Source organism: Nilaparvata lugens, chromosome 11 (genome assembly GCF_014356525.2).
Source record: "Nilaparvata lugens isolate BPH chromosome 11, ASM1435652v1, whole genome shotgun sequence".
Taxonomy (NCBI): domain Eukaryota; kingdom Metazoa; phylum Arthropoda; class Insecta; order Hemiptera; family Delphacidae; genus Nilaparvata; species Nilaparvata lugens.
This window is the reverse complement of record NC_052514.1, coordinates 27350916-27372963: the sequence shown is the minus strand read 5'-3', so window position 1 is coordinate 27372963 and position 22048 is coordinate 27350916. Positions and strand designations below refer to the sequence as shown.

The 22048-nt window shown below is 32.2% G+C and overlaps 1 protein-coding gene across 1 annotated transcript in view; it reads right to left on the bottom strand.

Annotated features, from left to right (window-relative positions):
* Positions 1–22048, bottom strand: part of LOC111062937 (YLP motif-containing protein 1-like) — a 58213-nt gene that overhangs the window by 8701 nt on the left and 27464 nt on the right. Inside the window, exons 8-15 of the mRNA XM_039437266.1 lie at positions 16005–16159; positions 14991–15071; positions 13966–14346; positions 12929–13016; positions 9178–9337; positions 8044–8163; positions 5612–5788; positions 4598–4765 (exon numbers count right to left, since the gene is read on the bottom strand). Of these exons, the coding sequence (XP_039293200.1) occupies positions 4598–4765; positions 5612–5788; positions 8044–8163; positions 9178–9337; positions 12929–13016; positions 13966–14346; positions 14991–15071; positions 16005–16159 (1330 nt within the window). The remainder of the gene's footprint in view (positions 1–4597; positions 4766–5611; positions 5789–8043; positions 8164–9177; positions 9338–12928; positions 13017–13965; positions 14347–14990; positions 15072–16004; positions 16160–22048) is intronic.

The following is a 22048-nucleotide window of genomic DNA, read 5'->3' as shown; positions in this document are numbered from 1 at the left end:
TTACCTACTAACACTTTAATACAAACCTGTGGATTTATGGTTCAATTGAAAAACTTTATTAACACAACACATTTTTAGGATGCACTTCACGCAGCAGTTTTGATACACTGTCGATGATACACTGCAGCTTGATGGATGAAAACAACACAATTCACTCAATTATCAAAGAACAACACTCTATGCAATGAAAAAAAAATTGCATAATCCAATCATTTCGAAAGCAGTTGCAATAGAATTGTTGAAAAGTAGGTAGATGTATTTCGAAGATGTTGATCAATATATTCACTTTAGTTTTTCGACTAACGAATACAAACCATTCATTCTATATATTTCATGTAAAGCCGGTAGCCGATGTGAGTTGCATAACTTACTGATTACTATTTCAAACAAACATCATTAGATTCAAATTGAATCAAGCAGCAAGATAAATTTCAAATCCTTCTCACTGGAGAAACTGCCAAAAGAGCAAATTTTATACAAAACACTCAGAGTACTCTGGTACTTTTTTCACTTTCGGGTGAAGAATTCAATATTCTTTTAAAAATGGTATTTATAATGTTGTTATTTAATAACCTCATAGAAGCAGATGTGGATGTTTACTCAACGACTTACAAGAGCGCAGGACAGTGTAAATGTCGTAGATCACAAGAAAAACTCATCAAAGTTTGATTGTAAACCAAATTTACAATGGGAAAAGATACTATTTCCTGAAGATACTTATCAGAAAGTCGATTTTTCATAATAAGAACCATGCATGACTTTGTTTTATAATAATTCATGATTCAATCGATGTCACAGTATATAAAATAATTATTCAATATTGGTAGAGTTCTGAAGTAATTTCAATTGAAAATAAACGAACCTAGGATGATATTTCGTGTCAAAAAACGAACATTACATTACTGTAGGTATTGGTAAATTAAATAATGAAAGATAGACACATAAGCAGTGGTTATAAAATCCGAATTTATTATAGAAGGAAGTCAAATCAATAGAGCACAAATATGATAGTACGATTATATAATATTTAATTATTTATCAGTAAACTATACAAGGTCAAATTATCATGAATTATAAGATTGTTGAAAATGGTGGAGAAACTGATGAAAGCTTGTTTGAAGATGCAATGTGTTTGAGTTGGCTCTCTCCTTTCATGATGCTACTTCACCTCCAGCTTGCAATATGGAGATGACACTTCAAGTTCCAATTTCTGACTCCATCCAAGCTCAAATATTCATAATAAATTCATTATGAATAAGATTTATCACACTTTGAATCGCGTATGACGGATTACGATGATTAGTTCAATTTTATAAACTTTAATTGATTGCAGGAATATTAGCCACGCTTCCATACTGCTAATTTTACGTTGATCAATTAGACAATATTATGCTCAAGCAGAATTCATAAAGCTAAGACTGCTTCCAGGTTGACCATCCTGATTTTCATGAAAGTCCAACTACTATAAATTGTAATGGTGTCATACATTAATGATCAGATTCATTAATATTTGTAAGGTTACATTAATGATCAGTTCTATGTCCAATCACATAAAAACCAGTGATTGGAACACATAAAAACTGGGATCATTTGATGAAATACTTAGGTTGGTGGTGTAAAAATCACATAGTCGCAAAAGTTAACGGCCTTGAATCCTAAAACTCAGTTTAAAACCAAATTCTAAAAATAATAGCCGCTTGTATAGATCCATAGAACATGACTTTTGCTGTGATTGAAGCGAGATTTACTCAATCCAAAACACATGTCAAACACCTGAATTATACTGGTCTAGTCTTTTTGAATTTTCCAGTGTTGTAAGGAAACCAGAGGAGAAAAACAAAGAAACTAGCAATAAATTCCAAGGGGGTTGAATTCATATACAATGCAAAGTAAAATTTCAATCAATTAATAGTCTGTTTTATACATAAAAATACCAACGATTCGAAATCCAGAGATGAAATACAATCAGTTATGAACTGAGTCAAACAAACGCTCTTGAATAAGCCAATATCAACCAATTTTTCAAGTTGGACATCAAACATCCCAGCAAAGTAGGAAATTTTGTGACAGCGAAGATTACTATAAAACATAAATTACAAAACTATTGAGAAAAATCATGTTTTTGAACTCAGGGGACCTTGAAAGGTATAGAAAACATGAAATTGGGGTACCTTAATTTTTTGGGGTAGCAAAACTTTCCTTACCTGTGGTAGTAGGTAGGGTAAGGAAAGTAAAAATAAGAGTAGCATCTTCCTTAAACTTGTGAGAACAACCAATTTGATTCAGCAGAGAAGGAAATCCATGGCGTTTACATAAATCTTGAAAAGCATCCAAAACAGTTCCTCCTTAAAATATTCATCCCCTGAATATTTTTATTTTCCTCAATAAATTTCCTCAACATGAACGACAGCATTCATTCATACATGTCAGATAATTTATCTTCTCCCCAATCAAAGTCATGCTCTAAACCTAGCTCCGCAGTGCAGGCTGGATGCTTGTCTGACTCGGACTAGGCGCTGAGACAGCAAATAATAGCAGCGTTGGTGGGAATGCGAGCGGCCGCAGTGACGTCTTCCACCCAGCAGTGGTCGGCGTAGTTCCGCCTAGCGGACAGACGAAAGATCAATCCAGTCGGTTATTTGATCCCTCCAGCCAGGCTCAGCCAAGCAGCCGAGACAATAGAACAATGGAGTGGCGGTCTTATTCGCGTTCAACAGCAGTTTTCTTTCTCACGATTATTTTGATTTTTGTGTTACCTATAAACTCCAGTCACCAGTGAAAAGTTTCCAGAAACGTGGTGTACTACCATATTAATGACATTTCATGATGATTTTTAATTATTTAAAAACATTGTTGACATTCTGAGCCTTCAGGCTAAACTTGGGGTCGCTGAGAACGAATCTGCAATCAGAATTTCTCTATCACGAAAAATAACGAAAAAAACCCAGCTGTTGATCTTCCGGCAACCGTTAACAGTCATCCTGCAATGCGGCCGACACCCATCTCGAATGACAACAACGCCAAGCTGTGAAGCTGTGAGAAACCATCCTGCATTGCGGCGCTAGGTTAAGAGCGATATTCGTGAGATAATTGAAGTCTTGATGGTGTCGATTGGTCGCAATATAACATTCCAAACACACTAAACATCGTGTTATAATCTACAGGCCCCTTTTCATTTGATGACTCTGAAGAGAAGACAATCGAAGAATCTAAATCGTTGCACTATACCTTCAGTTTTATTGTGTTGCAGAAAATGTGAACTTATTTGAGGAAAAAAGAAAGTTTGTTATATGTGGAGTGTATTTTTAAAGAAATATTTAACCTAACGTACATGCTGATTCACAAGGAAATCGAACTCCAAAAGACCGACGTTTAAACATTGTTTGAAGTGAAATGTTTGTTTTAATATTAATTTATTTAGATCTTTTTGAAAGCCTGTATTTCTATTCCTTCTTATATATTATATTGAACGATGACTACTGATATCCTACAGCAATATTTATAGTGATTACGGATTTGAACAGATGAACCGTAATTTTATTGCTGTTTTTATTTGTGTGGGTTAATATTTTTTCTTTATAAATATAGAGGACACTAGTATTTATCGACCTGAATCACCCAAAATCATTTTCAAGAAAATAGAGAATTGATGAACTTCAAAAATCGTTCATCTAGTAAAACATTTCGAAAGTGGGCGACGCATTTATGTAGAAATAAAAACACTTCGATTTTATTTTGAAATATCAGTCAAATCGCCATAATGATTTAGAAACATTCAGTAATTTTTAAAAAATGAGGATGAAAACAACTCATAAATGTAACCACTACATGCAACTGAGTACCGTATTAAAATAATACTCATATTATTTACTAAATACTGATTCTATTCCCAATGTTTCTAATATACTGTACAAAAAATATTTGTCGAAACGATCAATACATCCTCATAAAAAGTTTTATCACTGGTGAGCTGAAAATCAATTTCTCCAACTCTATGGAGACATGCACTCGAAAGCAGGGCATGGAGCAGGGTATCCGAAATACAATATTGCAATACCTCTTATCAACAACATTCATTCTATTTACCTTTTCAGTTAAGAGTTAGTCTATTTACCTTTTATTCTTTAGAGTCAGTAAATATTGGTGAAAGGCTTAACAATTCTCTAACTAATAATACAACTATGTTATTATAATAATACTACAATGTTAATTTGAATAAATGGCCTACATTGATTTCATGAATAAATTTGTTCAATTCAAGTCATACAGCAGTGCTCATTACTGGAATACAGAATCGAGTCGTTCAAAATACAAAAAGTTTACATATAATCAGAGTATCTCAAGTGATACAACATTGCCTGTAAATTAATGGAGAATCATCAATAATATTTGTAATACAATATATGATAATTCCATAAATAGGAAGCTATACCATTATGCGGGAGCTCTATGAGTTGAAACAAATTGAGCGAAATAAAGAGACGCTGGATATGATATCACAAAAATGAGAACACAATATACCCACAAATGACACATTTTCACTGAATGTTTTCTGTAGGTCTACAGATAGAGGTCTATAGAGTGATGTGAGTCATACCTCAGTTATGGCAGCCGACTGCAGAAGTGATCGGATGTCAAGTTCCACCTGATAATTGGGCATTGGTTCCCAGCCATCGATAACGTCTTGGATTTCTTTCTCTGTGCGTTTATGGATGTTGCGCTTGCTACATGCACTCGCGTCCATGTCCATTTCAGTTATATACACCTATACATTTATGAATCAATGACCCTTCTATTGCATCCTTAGAAATACAAGTATTTTGAAAATAAAATAGAAAATAGAATTATGCGTAATATTAAGCGTCAAATATAGCCTACAATAGGATTGAAATGAGATTAATGAAAACAGTATTGAAAAGAGAATAAATTGAAAGATTTAAACCCCATTTCAAACTTCTTACGGTAGGTCACTTTTTCGTATGGTAAGGTAGGTATAATAAGGTTACATTAAAGGAAATTGGGCAGAATTTTCATCATTATTAAAAAATCTATAATGGTTTACAACAAAATTATCAATGGAGGATTGTATATTGATTAAAAGTTATTCAACTCTTCAGATTTAATAGAATAGGCTAGTATAATTTTCATTTCAGCACTTCTGAGCTCGTCAGAACCATTATTACCTTTCTTCAAAATATAAGAACAACTAAACATAATTTTTGAAAATAATAATAAGAGCATTACATAATCATAAAATACAGAAAGTAGTTACTGTGTTATTATAATTAGGAAACGCCGATGATAATGATGTAGTAAGTGAATAAATAAAATAATGGAGTATGAGCTGTTTATAAAAATATTATTTTACAAATTGTGAGCCAATTAGTGATAATTAAATAATTTTGTAACGGAAATGTATAAATAATATAAACTTAGAATAGACAATAAAAATTAGAAAAACTTCATGGCTAGACTTTAAAGCTTTTGATAAAAACAATTCTTATAGCTTTTTCACAATTCAATTTAATTATAAAATCTCTAATTATAAAGGTTGTCATGTTTACTGTACTTTTCATAATAATTGAAATAATATAATACAAGATTTACTTACTTGGAAGCCATTTTGTATAGCAAAGTTATACATTTCTTCGTAGTGATCGATTTTGTCATTAACAGAGTCGACTATAATAAAAGGAAAATATCCATCAGAAACTGTTTTCTTGAGTGCTCTGAGGAGCGAAGTGCGATAGTTGGGTTCCATCACGGCTTCGTATTCATACTCCAACACCTACAATACAACCAATCAGTGATAGAAGAATCTATAATTGAATCATAAAATTCATTGGAAGAATGGACAGATGAAGCTCAAGTGTTTGTCTCTTATCTTCAAGGTAGATAGATAAGATCTTAAATTAATAGATTCTATAACTAAAAATTCTGTCTTATCTTAACTAAAGCTGGTATCATTATGTATTCCTCAACTTTCACATCCGATAGCGGCTGTATAAATGAAGCTGCAAGTGACAAATTGGTTTTCATCACATTTACAATCGAAAATGTTACTTCATTCATTCCAGTTTATTCACAAGAAAAATACCATAAATTTGTTTAAATGATTCACAAGACTGGCCCAGTGTAAAGTTTAGCTGACTTAGTGAATTCTTTCTCACGTGAAGAACGTGACTCTTGCCAAGATCTTATCATCTATAATATAATAAAAGAAAGAAATTGGCTTATACATGTACGGGATAGGAAATTCACGAATGACGTATCATCACGTCTCAACTACTGTACTGATTAATTTTTAATTTTACATTTATATTCTTAATTTACCGAGGATGGTTATAAACCTATTTTAAGTTCTTCAAGATTTCAGTAGGTCAAGTTTTCTGCCTGCCAAGTTTTTAATTAGACCCTTGCGGAGCACGGGTTACCTGTAGTATTCAATAATTTTATAGTTTTGATGATAAGAACAGCATTTAATCACGTTAATGAATGATGAAATTGGCAAACTTTCTTGCTTGAGAATCAGTTTGGACATACTGATCATCTTAGTGTCATTGGATCCTGACACCATACTTCATTATATTTTATTACACAAAACAAAAATATGTTTCGCATAAGAACGCTAGCTAGTCTTAGTTTGACGCAAATCGCTCAACCTGCTGACTGCTGACCTAAAATAGTGGATGATTTACTGTCTGTCATCCAGTCATCATAATTTTTAAAGCTCTCTAATATTTACGGATCAACAGTCTCTTATACATTATTGTTGTATTGACAATATTCAATTGATATAGATAGAAATGACTAGTATCCTCTCTACACTTTCTTTATAACAACACAACTAGTTTCGAGCGATCATGCCATCTTCAAGTGTCAAAATCAAAGTAGCCCTATTAAAATACTTTATTATTAAATACCGGTAAACCGAGGTGACTTTGTCCCAATTTTGGGGAGTTGAAATTTTAAACAGCTTGCAATCAATACTTAAGTTGAAACAAATCTCTTGCAATAATTTTTATTGTATTCTGCAATGTTTAAAGAGGATTTTCATTATAAAAAGTTAGTATTCTACTTAACTTTAACAAAGATATATTTTTTTGAAAATAAGAGACAATGTCAACGAGGGGTTGGGGTGACTTTGTCTCACTGAAAAATATATGGACAAATGTTGATTTTCAAGAATTAGACAAAGTGAAACCAACTATTAACCTTTAAAATGATGACATTAAAAACGAATGAAATCCACTTCGAAAAATCACAAATTATGTATTGAAAAATTCATTTTCTGCTGCCTAAAAACCGTTTGTAGCATCGAGGCGTGTTGGCTCCAGCTGCAGAATCAGCAAAAAATGAATATTGAGAACGTATTAATTCAAAGCAAGGTGAATATTTTGTTTTATTAGGTAGAATAAATTATATTTATCATATTTTGAATTGTATTCGTATCATATCCTGCATAATATCACGATTTTTATACTGGGACAAAATCACCCCAAGTTTAACCTAAAAATGACTTTGTTGTATTTAACTAGTGACAGAACCCTAACCAGTTCAACTATGGATATTATGAACATACCAATTGAAATATAATAAAGAGGCAAAAATAAAATGTACTCGCCGATATCATAAGTCTTTTAGAAATGAGTTTTCTAATACGAAGTTTCCCGACAACAAAATCACAAGATGAAGCAAGCAGTTAGGTTTTATGTCGATAAGTCAAGTAATATATCGAGTTTCGACAAGATATCGATTGTAGAACCTCGATAATGGTCAGGAATACGGGTATCAACGTTGAACATCGATTTCGGATAACAGAGATCGGAAATAAACTGATTTGAATATTTTTCCGCGAGGTGGGACAAAGCCACCCCGGGGTAAACAAAGTCACTCCGGTCGACGGTACTAATATTATTTTTGATTCATATTGTCTTTATAATATCGTTAGTTCATGTTCGAAGAAGAAGAAAATCATAACTAATATTATTTTGAGGCATAGTTAATTATAATTAAATAATCAAATTATGACTAGGAACTTACTCTTTTTGTCACTTTTCTCCCAGTGTCTGGATCTACTTCAGTCTTTTCAGTTTCAGCAATAAAATAGTCGTCAATTGATAAAATCCTAGGCGGGGTTCCCTTCTCCTCCACCTCTTTATCCTGAAAAAAATGAGATTAAATTATAACCTTGAATGAAATGCAAAAATTCATATGGAAATACAATCCTACGGAACCGAAGGAATTTAGAACCCATGTTCATCACTGTGACGAATAATATGATACTCATTAATATGAAATATTCAACTGAATCCTGTTGATTGTCTCCCAATCATTGATTTGATTATGTGCTTTTTTAAATAAATAAATAATGATTTTTTCCTAAAATCAACGTACAACTGATGATGCTTTGATCATTGAAATCTAGGCTTTGTAACAATGGAACTATTTCGGTTGAATAGACAATATTTTCTCTGGATTGTACTCAAGTCTATTAAATAAAACCGTGATTAAGCGCTGATTAAAACATAATCAGCTTCTCTCATCAGTTATCGTGGCATTTAAACACAGTTAAATTTACTAGACCGTGTCATTTACTAGTTTTTTTTCTTCAAGTTAAATTTACTAGTAAGTCAACCGGGTCATTATGCATCTATTTAATTATGAGCAATTTCACAAAATCTTTGATATCACTGTTTAAATAAATATGCTATTATAGTAATTTTAAAAATTGAATGTAAAATACAAGAGCATTTAACAGTTATTCAAACACGGTTAAATTTACTAGACGAACTTGCAACTCATTTCATTATGAAACCATTGTGAGACATCAGAGAATAAATTATTGAACACATTTCATAGGTGAATAAAAAATAACGAATAAGTGTGGACCTACTTACTTGAATATTGATTCATTGAAAAGCCCATTTCAAAAAGTTTTATTTACAACATATAACAAGTTCAACAAATTTCTACGTGAGCACCTTTTGTTGCACATAAAATATCTAGATGATATTCAATTTCACGCCATGAATTGTCGATTATTTATGGAATGATGTCCTGAATTTTGGCTTCAATTCTTTGTTTTAGTTCATCAATATTACATAAGTTCGTTGCATACGATACTTATTTTTCACGGCCATACTCTAAACGAAAACGTCTTTGAACAGTAATAACCGACTTGCTTTCGTGGAACACATAGCTTTCTTCTGACGCTGTCTCTGCCACCATTGGAGCCGACTGTGCTTCGATTAGCACAGCACGAGGTTTGGGGCCCGTCGAGCCTCTGTTTCGCTTCTCGGCAGACTGCGAGTTCGAGCTTTGCACCGATGACGATCTGAAAAGTAATAGCAGTCAGAAAAATAATCAAAAACTAATTTTTGAATAAACAATCAAATACAGCTATTCTTACTTGTTGAACAACAAGTAGATTCAGAAGCAGGGGATAAACAATTAGAATCAATTGAAGCTCTGCACTAATGAAAGTTATAAAAAATACAGTAATGACAAAAACTGCAAATTTAAGAAAACAAATTGTATAGGGTTATTCTTAATTTTCCAAACTTGATAAGTGGATTCAGAAGCAGGGGATAATCATATCAATGGAATCATTAATAATAATAATAGTTATTATAATGGAATCATTTTAATGAGTTTAAAAAATAAGAGAATTTGAATAACATATTTGGAGAGTTGTTCTTATAATAATTTAATTACGGTACTTGAAGAAACTCCATTCAACATCTCTTCTGTAGTAAAGAAAGTACCCAACTATAAAATGTATTTTGTACATTTTTTATTTTGTATTTTGAGCCCAACTATAAAAGTATTTTGTGTGAAAACCATACCACGATCAGCAGCTTTCTGTTCATAATTATAAATTATAATGAGCCATATTCTTTTCAAGAGTGAAGTCTTCTAGAAATTGAAGAGTAGGATGCCGTGTATAAATTCAACAGCAAGTAACATACTTTTACATACAAATTATATTGATTTTATATTTCTTTCATTTTTCATCTTCTTTCTATTCCAAATTTGGAAATATTGTATTATGTGGAGGAGGCAAGATGGGTTTCTACCTATTGTCTCCATTAACAAGTTTTTCCTTCATTATTATTTTCCAATTATTAGATCATGTAAAGCATATTCTGCTTGACTTGAAAGCTAACTATTCAATGAAATTATTTTTTATATGAAATTACTTGTCCACTTCCTCATGTACCAGCTTTCATGAAAATAAAATAACTTCAACAATCATGAACTTATACAAAATCTACCAAGACTAGCTCTATAATCTATAAATTAAATATCCAATCCTGATCGATATACTTCATGATTCTGTCTTGGAAAAGTATCTTCTGCCAGTAAGAAGTCTCTGACTTACTTTCTCAAATCAACAGACTTGAAAGAAACTGTCAATCGAAGTAGAATAAAATTGTCATTTACAACGATAGATTTCCGAATGAGAATGTAGTACTGTATTTCCAATGTGGTGTTTTCTAACCAGTTCATTGGGAAATTAATATTTTCCAGCGAGTTCTTCATAGAAATCAGCCATATATTATGTGCATTTCCCATATATACTACTATGAAAGTATATGTGTTAGTCTAGTTACACACACATAGATTTTTGGACGTACGATTTATGCCGTCCTTATACATTCTATTAGATTGAACATAGCTTGGCAGACAGATGATGTGTTCATTTGTTTGCCAAGTTCCGTTGAATTTGGTAATTACATAAGGACAGCAAAATGTGTGCGTAACTGACTCAAGACTATAAAAGTGTCCGTAGATATTGTACAAATATGATGAGGTGATTCAGGTGAATGAAAGGTGTACATTCGGTACATGAAGGTTACAATACATTCGTAATATAATCAAAAACCGTAGTATAAGGCACCAAACTACACGTGCGTCATAGAGGCACTGAATTTTTTCAGCTTGTTGACAGGATGCATTGTCTCTTAAGGAGAAACTATACGAGCGTAATAGACGCGTCCCATAAGAAGCAATGCATTGTGAATACGCAGCGAATAAATTCAGTGCGTCTATGACGCCCGTATAAATGGGGCCATATAATTAAATATTATTATGGAGATTTAAAAAAATCAGAAACAATGAGTGATTGATATTTAACAGTTGAATATAACTGTTCCAACTGTTCAATGAGATTGATAAAATAACAACAAGAAAAAGTTTTAAAATTATTAGACTTCGGTACTCAGTATGATGAATGTGACAAGTACTTTTCATACTTATCATACCTCCCATTCAACTTATCATAACTGGATTGCAATTTTTCACCTCCAATGAATTTTTCATTTCATCTCTAATATTTTTACGCATGAACAATATTCCAATAACAGCTACACTTTACTGTAAAATGATTTTGCTATTGAACTGAAGCATCTTTGAAGCATTTCTTCAGAAATATGAAGAGATTCAAACATGACTTAAAACTACTTTCCAAATGAAAAATAAAAACTGAACGTAAGAACTCAAAATGAGCGTAGATCATCAATCAAACGGTACCTTTTTTTTGCTGAGGGTGATGCCCACATGAACTCTAGGCTTGTGCGTGGGTAATGAGGCTGATGATAGTGCAAATATATTTATTTATCTATGAATAGAATTCAACCAACAGTGCCAAGAAAGATGAATGCAGAATGACAAAGTAATCTCAAATGCAGGGAACCAATAACTGAACAAAAAGAATATTGTAAATAAAATAATTTATTGTGAAAATAAAAGTATATGTACGATACAAAACAAAAACAATCCGTGGTGTAATGTAATGCAATTTCTTAAAATATTGACATCTTATTAGCTAGCGAGATGAAATGAAAAACTCATTGCAACAAACAATATTATTATACTATATAATTCAAACTGGAATTCCTTGATGATGACCCAAAACAATATTCCTATACTATAATACGTTAATGATTGTAAAAATGAGAATAGAGCATCTCATTTCAATAAAATTCCTTATATAGCGACTTGAGTATTATCTATACTTCGTAAGTATTAGATGATTAGGATAATGACTTCACTAAGATAATTCAAATGAGAAAATACTAATAATATAAAAACATTGTTTTACTTCACTTCAGAAGTGAAAATGAATATTTTCGTTTCATTCAATTTTTACAAAAATGAATAAGTTTTACTAATAAAAACGATGATCTCTAATAATCAATTAATATTAAAATATGATTTCATATAATGTTTTCAGTCTAAGAATTCAGTTAAACTGAAACGAATTTTCTTCTAAGTGCATAGGATCTATAAGAGCCGTAGGCTTGTGTAAGGGTGTGATGATGAATGGATTGAGCTACAGTTCAAGGGAGTTCCGAACCACCAAAGTGATTTTAAAGCGCATGATTGTCATTTGTGGATCCGTCCTCAAGAAGTCACCCGTCTAAATCGAGTAATACCTATATCATGTCAGTTATCTAATAAGTTTAATTGGATTTTGTGACAGAAACTCCCCGAATTTAATTATATTGAATAAGTACATTAAATAAAAATTTAAAAGCTTTAATACTACAATATCTCAAAATATTGTTTTTTTACAATAAATATATCTGTTTTGAACTATTTTCGAAGACACTAAAGTCTAATTTTGAATGTTAGTTATTAAAAACTAGTACTCACATGTGAAATAGATGAGTAATACATATGAAATATCTAATTAAAAGTCAATAAGAACAGTCAATAATATTAAAAAAAAGTTCTTCGTTGATTTGTTTCTTTGATACATATCTTCAATGGTAAACTATTATATTAGAATACTTCATTTCTAAAATAATATCAATTTGATCTATATGATGGATGAAACTTAATTCAATGAATAAAGCTCACTCATCTATGATGAAAAATGATGAGAAACATTGAGAGATACGGTAAGAAATTCTTTGCTTACTTATTTTTCTCATTCTCTTTAGTGTCTTCTTTATTATTATCATCATCGGGGTGCTGTTTTCTTTTTTCATCTCTTTCCGGTGCCGAATCTGTAAAATAAATTAGAAAGGGTTTCAACAAATAATCATTGTGAATGGAAAATCAATGCAAATTTAAATAATTCATTTGCGATTTAAATTCAATTAAATGGTGGCAATGTAATAATTGTAATAACATTTTTCATCAGCTTAATTTACACTTTAGATGTTTAAACACGCACATAGATAAAACGTTTGATAAAGAAATAAAGAACAACGATATTATCATGGCTATTATCTTTTCTTAGAAAAAATCTCAAAAACCCAGACTGATATATTATGGAATTGAAAATGTTTTTCAATATGTATACAATAATATTATTATACAATACAACATCATTATTCCTGGACCGAAAATCAAGTGACGAAGCAGTGTGTGATTACATAACCTCAACTTTTGGACAACATTAACATTTTATCAAAATTTTTGGAGAGAAATAGTACAGGCTCATCCTAGTTTTTTCTCCAATGTCATAATTGTATTATGATAATAGTGTTTTATACAATAAATGAATGAATAAATGAATAATAGACATTGATTGTAGCTTGAATATATTTTCAATATTACCAATGTAATATGTGGCACTACCAACATAAGATTCCTTGTGTGTTGGCAGTGAGCTGCAGTTAACGTATTCTGCTTCAATACTGGTCAAGTACGAAGTAATATACAATTTAAATTGAATTATGCTAAAAAAAGTATTATATCTATTATACAAAACTGGCAAAGGCTCAGAAGAATAAAACTTAAGAATACTACATACTATTTATGATAAAGTGATAATCCAATAATTAATGACTGTGATGTCTTGAGGAGGCTAACATGACAGTGAATCTTTTACAAAGAAAAACAAATAAAATAATACAATAAAAAGAATCCTTTATCTCTTGTTTCTTTTCGGACAAGGGACATTTTGTGATTGTAAAATTTCAGCAACGAATGAAAAAAAATGAATCTTACCTCGGTTTCCCCTCTCCCTGCTTCGACTCCGTCTCCTCGGAGTCCCTCTGTCCTTGTCTCTGTTCGCATCACGATCTCTCTCCCTATCTCTGTCTCTGTCACCCCTAGCACTATCCCTATCTCTGTCTCTGTCTCCCCTAGCACTATCCCTATCTCTGTCTCCTCGCCCAACGTCCCTATCCCTGTCTCCTCTTCCAGAATCCCTATTTCTGTCTCTATCTCTGCTACGGGGACGATCCCTATCCCTATTCCTGTCTCTGTCTCGGTCCCTATCCCTTGATCCATCCCTGTTTCTGTCTCTGTCTCTCCCTCGATATCCGTTCGAGTCGACATTGCGACCAAAGTCATCTGAAATTCTGAATCCCCTCTCACCTGCTTCATCTGTAATGGAAAACAAAACCACACATAAAACACTATTGTAATTTTTGTCCATGAAACTTGAATACACTTTATCATCTACAATAAAAACTCTATTTTGAAATATACAAACATATAATATTACTTTGCAATAACAGAAAGATACTGGAAACATACATTTATTAATAAAACACCTAATACTGAGCAATTTTTATGATCTAGTTTTATATTCCTACTTCAAATAACGTCCTCCATTGTAATTGTAGTAGTTTTTTCCATGAAGTTCTTCACAGTTATAATTATATGCCATTTCTCTAGGAATAACTGCAATCCCACATTTCACAGTATGATATACAAAGAACAATGTGGTTACATATATTTTGAGCTTTGCAGTATCATTAATTACAATAATACAATACATTGTTGTATTTTTCTACTTAGTTTCTATTACACCTTCAAGTTTCAATACTCATTGCATTTATCTAATGATCATTGCAATTATGTATTGAATGAGATAATGTATCAAGTTATTAGTTCATAATTTGTCAATTTAAACAAATATCTGAGCAGTGTTGGATGTTCATTATTTTCAAAGCGAATTTCATGTCATATGAAAACAATCAATAATTGGAAATATGTTACAGCATGACTAATAATCATGCACTTACATTTTAGGTAGTTCATTCTTTTCGATCCATGATCATAGTCAAACATTTTCAAAGGTTCAAGCGTCTCTGGCTCATCGTAAGCTGCAACACAAGAGAGAAGAAAAAGGTTGCAAAATTAAATTCATTCAATCAGCAAGAGATAAGATATCAGAGCGCTACGTTTTTTAGCTTTTATTTTCGTTATCTATTGTCGAAGAATGTTTGTTGTCAAAAAATGTTTGTTATCAAAAGACTATTGTAAAACTAAAACGACATAGAGTGTCTTCCTATGGATAAGTAGTTTCCATTTATGCAACTTCCTATTAAATTTCTAGCTTAAATCCGCATGCTTCTACTCCTACTTGTGTATACAATTCTAAATATGGAGAATTTCAACAATATAGTTTTATTACGACTATCTGGTAATCCTAAATAATGATTAAATCTAACTAAGAAACTGCCAACTGTTTATGAAAGGTGTGGTTGATTATTTCTCATTTGGATTATCCTTTACACACCTTAAACAACCTGTATAACAGTCAAACACTGTTTATAAAGCTGATTCTTAATTTGTGTTTTCATGACTTTTTCTAATTTCACCAATTTCATTAAATTTGAATACAAGAACAAATCATATACAATGATTGGGAGTGGACAACAGGCTGAGCCCAAAATCACTCTCGCCCAAAATTTATTAATAAAAGTTTGTATATCTCATGTGAATAGAATGATAATTATTCAAGTTATTATATTTCATTGTATAACGCACATGCCTAGGGTTCACTAGGACATCATACTCAGTAGATAAATGCTTTGTTACGTTTTAATCTTCAAGATAAGTATTACTATTGTTATCAATACTTTGCTTTATCAATGCTCGTTCATAAATCTGGCAAATCTTCAATAAAAATATTACGATAATCAATAATTTTACAAGTGTAGGCCTTAAGTTTTAATTGACTCAGTCAGTAATTGGGCAAATTATTTACTTGGTAGTTTTACTATGCAGAGTAGGGTGATTTGAAGAGCACTTACATGGTTCAAGTTTTGAGTGTTTATAATCGATAACTTTGACGCCTGGCCTATCTGCATCGCTTTCAACACTGTAGTCATGCACAGTCGATGGACGGTATTGCTCCTGCTCCTCTGATTCATGAGGTGTCGATTTATCGGGGCCACCTTTTTGGTTCCTGAAGAAAAAGAGGCGGAAATTAATTCCACATTAACTAATGAAATTCAATACAATAAAACAATAGACAACAGAATATGATATATATTGGGAGATCCCAGGGCCGGATCTACCATTTTTTCTAGGGGGGGCAAGCTTTACTTTGGCGCCCCCCTCACGATCGATCATCACCGACCGATTTACAAAAATGAGAGGGATTATTACTATATTAGTCGTATACGAGGTTGAAATAAAACTTAGGTTGAATTAGAAGGCAGTTTTAATGATAATATGAGTCTTCTCATTGTTCATTTTCATTTACATAAATAATTACTCTTACCTCTCTACACTATTTATTGTATAGAAAATGATCGTCAAGACAATTTTAAATAGACCAATATTATACCCTTCAATGAGTGCAGTGCATTCAGTGATCTGAAAGTCATGACTATCCGCCAACTGTATGTGCTTAACATCCTCAAATATTTCAATAGATATAACAACAACTTTTAAAAAATCAATAGCGAAACACATAAAACAAGATATAATGAACATAAATTTGAATGCTATGTTTCAAAACTCACTCTAATTCGAAAACAACTGATTTATATTGCACCAAGAATAATAAATAGTATCCCAAACGATCTCATAAATCAACAAATAATAACGAAGTATATTACATTGGAAATAAAAAACTGGATAATCCAAGAATATTATTTTGATATCAAAATAATATAGCTTCCATTTTGAAGGTCTTTGGCAAAATATTTCTTTTACATATTGTTGAAGGATGCATATGATTAGAATTACATAATTATGTTTAGAAATCCTCGAGTGCAGCATTTATTTTATTTTTATTCTTTATTCATTTTTTCCTCTCTTAGTATTGGGGCGCTACTCCTACTGGCGGACAAGTTCTCACTTATGCCAGTAGATTTCCACCAAGCTTATGCTATTTGAAGTGTTGAATAATAATGTAATGATAATCCTCAATTCATTCAGTTTGATTGTGTATTATAGCTCTTACTAGTTAGGAATAGAAGTATTAATGCTATTATGTTTCAATTTATTATTTTTTAGTAAGGAATGTTATTTATTTGAATTGATTGTGGTGAATTGCATTTGTGTTTTATAGTTAAATTTTGTACCTACTTTGTGGAAATAAATTTGAAATTTGAATTGAAAACAATGGTGGAAAAATCAAAGCCCCAACTTTAAAATTAACTTGTTGATGTGAGAATATTTAGAAAATATGAATATTGCTATTAATACTTGGGATTAATTTTCAACGCATTATTAACAATAGGAGAATAAGTAGGTAGATAATCATAATGAAAAAAAATCTAATCAAAGAATATTCTTAAAATGCATAATTTGCGATAGACAGAATATACAAGGAATGACATATATGGAGTTCTTGATCATTACAGTACAGTAGCAAAAATCACTCATCACAAAAATTTTCAGTGCTAGCCAATTACTTGAATAAAAAAGTACAGAAGTAAAATTGTTAGAAAATTGTCTGATAAATAACTTAAGTGAAAATTATACTTATAATTATACTTTTTGTGTCATAAGTTTCTCTTGTGCTTACTAAAACACCTTCATGTGTTTTACACCTTCACACCAAACACCTTCATGATCCAGGTAATGTATTAGCATTAAATATTCTCCAGAGGCAGAATCTGCAATTGAAGCTATGAAATCAATCAAGGATTTAAGATTAATTATTGAATGAAGAAAATCGTAAGATATAACAGACTAAGTAAAACAAAAACGTTATGCAGTGAAATGATAAGTCAGTTAATCGAGAAAATATAGAGTTACAAGGAAAAAAATAGATCCACAAGATAATTTGATTAAGCTCCTAAATGATTCTAATTTTTCGGGCTTTTTTTGCTGAGAATGTGTTTATTATTTCATCAAAAGAAAGCAAAGAAGCCCTTTATGTTCAATATTTATGATGCTTAAATTTGTTAGTCTTTGCTGGGTCATGGTATTTCTTAAATAGGTCTTATAATACGTTTCAAAATACTGAAACTTCTCTCTCCAGATGCCACAGAAACTGGAAGTGTTACAAATGTTTTTAGAGCTACACATACAGTGGCGAACAAATTAATCCGAACAAGATGAATTTTGACAGAAAACTTTATTTGTTCATGTATAGTATTTTTTTATTCATTTATTGTATAAAATACTATAATCATAATACAATTATGACATTGGAGGAAAAACTAGGCTGAGTCTGTACTATTTCTCTCCAAAAATTTTGATAAAATGTTAATGTTGTCCAAAAGATAAGGTTATATAATCTCACACTGCTTCGTCACTTGATTTTCGGTCCAGGAATGATGATTTAAAATTTTGAATTTTGAAGGTTGATTTTATACTCTAAATAAATCACAATAAATTAAAAATCTGGTGTGGCTCACACAACTTTCCTTGCCGTTATGAAAATTTATTGATCACCTGACGCTAGTGTACTCGCGCATCTCAAGTCTACTACTCAAAGATATGAGACAGCTGGTGATACGTCAATAACGCTGGAAACACAAAGGTCTGCTATCTCTTCGTAGTGAATGATTTAATAGAACCAACAGTTGCCAACAGTTTGCAATTTAATAATCACATTTTCTCGAATTTCAAAATTATTTTCAATTTTAGGTGAACATGTTACTGGACATTGATTGTAGAGATTTTCATGCTCAATCTTTTCCACTTGAAATGTTTCGTTTAAATTGTATATGGAGGCTGATAATTGAGAATCTAAAATCAAACTTTGCATAGATGGGGTGAAGCTCCTGAAATTTTTACAGATATAGGACTTGTTGCAGTTGATAGAGCTTATCAATGACTATTTAAGGTATGAATTTGATCAAAATCATTCGAGCCGTTTTCGAGAAAATCGCGAAAAACCCTGTTTTTGACAACATTTTCGCAATTTTAGCCGCCATCTTGGATTGCATTTGATCGAAATTGTTTGTGTCGGATCCTTGTAGTGTAATGACCTTACGTTTCAAATTTCAAGTCATTCCGTTAACTGGGAGATGAGATATCGTGTACACAGACGCACATACACTCATACACACACACACACACCACACACACACACACACATACACACACATATACCAAAACCCAAAAACCACTTTTTCGGACACAGGGGACCTTGAAACGTATAGGAATTTAGAAATTGGGGTACCTTAATTTTTTTCGGAAAGCAATACTTTCCTTACCTATGGTAATAGGGCAAGGAAAGTAAAAACTTAAGAAATATTGCACTTATTTAAAAAAATTGAATACAGAATCAAAAACCTACTCACTATTTGTTATTTACAGCTGAACAGTATACAATGAAACAACTTACACGCTATTAGTAGTTTATAATATGACCTCCCTTATTTCTGATTAGCTCATTAACCCTCTTTGGCATTGATTCAACCAGCGTAGAACAATGGTTTTTAATGTCTTCATCGTGAAACCAGACCTGAATTACCGACTTGATTAGTTCATCTTTTCTGCAACAATCCATTTTCCCAAGTTTTGATTTTCGAAGAATGCTTTCTTTTTTTTTAGAAGTGTGATATGGCGCAAGATCCTGTTGAAAAATGAGATCTGGATTCCTTTGCATGAGTGGGACGATTCTACGTTGGCATATTTCCATTTACTGGTCCGATTTCATCATTCCTTCTACTGGTACAAGTGCTCCTGTCCCCTCATGGGTAAAATAATCCCAAAACATTTTTTTGTGGGTATTTGGGAGTGAAATTCCCAACAATAGACCAAAATTTCCCTTTGTTCGGATTAATTTGTTCGCCACTGTATGTTTCGATAACCCTCTTCCCACTTGCTCTTACACAATATTCTGAGCAAAGATGCTGCTGTTGCGTCTTCCAGTTCATCTTCTACAGTTAGGGCATGAAACTTAAAACTCTCGATTTCATTTAGAAGTTCTTCTTCGTTCAAATCGTTTGCATAGGTTGAAGCATAGAGAAACAATAGCATAAGTAGATATCCCATGGTATAGGACGTTTATGTCGCAACTCTTACTGTTATCTCAAGCCGCTGGTTCATGTAAAACTTTCCTGTGAAGCTGTGTGATACTGGTAGTCTCTCATATTGTGCCGTTCATACACTCTCACCCCAACAAAACATTAAAATTCGACAATAATCAACAGTAATCGGCTTGAGATAACAGTAAAAGTTGCGACATAAACGCCCTATACCATGGGATATCTACTTACACTATTGTTTCTCTATGGTTGTAGCCAATTCTTTAGCCTTACTTTTCAAAGTTTTAACGTCTAGTGCTTTAATTTGAGCCCCACACAAAAAACTGAACTTGTCAGCAATCATTTTCAATGCTTCATACCTGTTCGTCAGCTCAGTAATAATTCTGTCAAAATTTGAAAAAGTGATCTTCTGAAAATCTCTTCTCCGGTGAAATTTGTACCTTCATCTTTATGTGCGTCTTCTGCCATTTTCTTTTTCTTTCGTTTTCTTGTTTCCTTGTACTCTGCTGCTATGTCCATGTTGCAAGATTTGCCTCATCAATTGCATCTGAAATAGTCACCTCCCTAGTTGATGATAATAAAGTTAAAATACCTTGTATGTTTCTTGCAGCATTGTTTACTGTTGTCTTCTCTTAACTCTCATTGCAAAAACTTACTCACTCGATCATTTTTTCGAGGACTGAATACCAGAAGCATGTAATCATAATACGGTGCCTCACATTCAGTATTTCCCTTGAAGAAAATACATCGGTAACCTTTTTGCAAAGTAACGCAGAAAATTTGAATCATTATAAATCAGTGAGATGACAATAGCTGACATCATTTGTACAAATGGTCAAATGGTGGAGTTTACATGTCTGTTCATACTTTCGCAACGTCATCAAATGAAGAAGTCATTCTCTATAGTGGGGCCCACGTTATAATAGCAGTGGAGGAAAATGGGAGAACAGCGCTGCCGATTCTCTGCCTTGCCACTGCCTTCTATAGAGGATAGCTGATACCGATATATCTTTTGTCATATCAAATGTTAATAATTATTGTTCAAAAATTTCAAAATAACTAATTATATTTTATTCGACAGGACAATATATTTTTTATTGATTAAACAATACATTTTCATAATTAAGATTAAATATTTTGTTAATTAATTATATTTCTACATTGCTAGAAAACGATCTGGAAAGTTACGGAGGTAAAAAGACTAGCGCTATCTGCTTCGAATATAATATATATAGTTAAGGATAGCAACACCAATGTTAATCGAATACTGCCATTATAACGTGGACCTCACTGTATACTTTTTTAAATTGTGGAGAATATCATAATAATATACAACATAAGGCCTACACATAACAATAACTCATATGGAAATTTTTAAAACCAAATTTCTAGTCTTGTTCCATGAATATTTTTTTATAAATATTTAGCATTGGTGGGCATTCTTGCCAACTTTTTTCAAGTGTGTCTGTCTTCTTGTCTTCAGTAATTGTAGCAACAACGGCTTCAAACCAGCTTCTAAATTCAGAGGTCAGCTGTGGCATTCAGTTCTTGATGAGGCCCCAAAGGTAAATATAAAATAGATGGCGTTACGTCAGGAGAGCGTGGAGGCCATGTATATCCCAATCATTGCGGCCTATTCGGCTCTCAGGTACAATGACGAGACACAATAATCTAGCTAAATGTGGCTGAAATAATGGACGCACTGGGGCCTACGAAAAACGTTATTTGTAATTTCTTGTTTTATTTCAAACAAGCAGGTAACCCGTGCTGCACAAGGGTCTAATTAAAAACTTGATCTACTGAAATCTTGAAGTGGGCCTATAACCATCCTCGGTCAATTGAGAATCTATAATATGTAAAATTTCAAATTAATCAGTCCAGTAGTTCAGACGTGATGA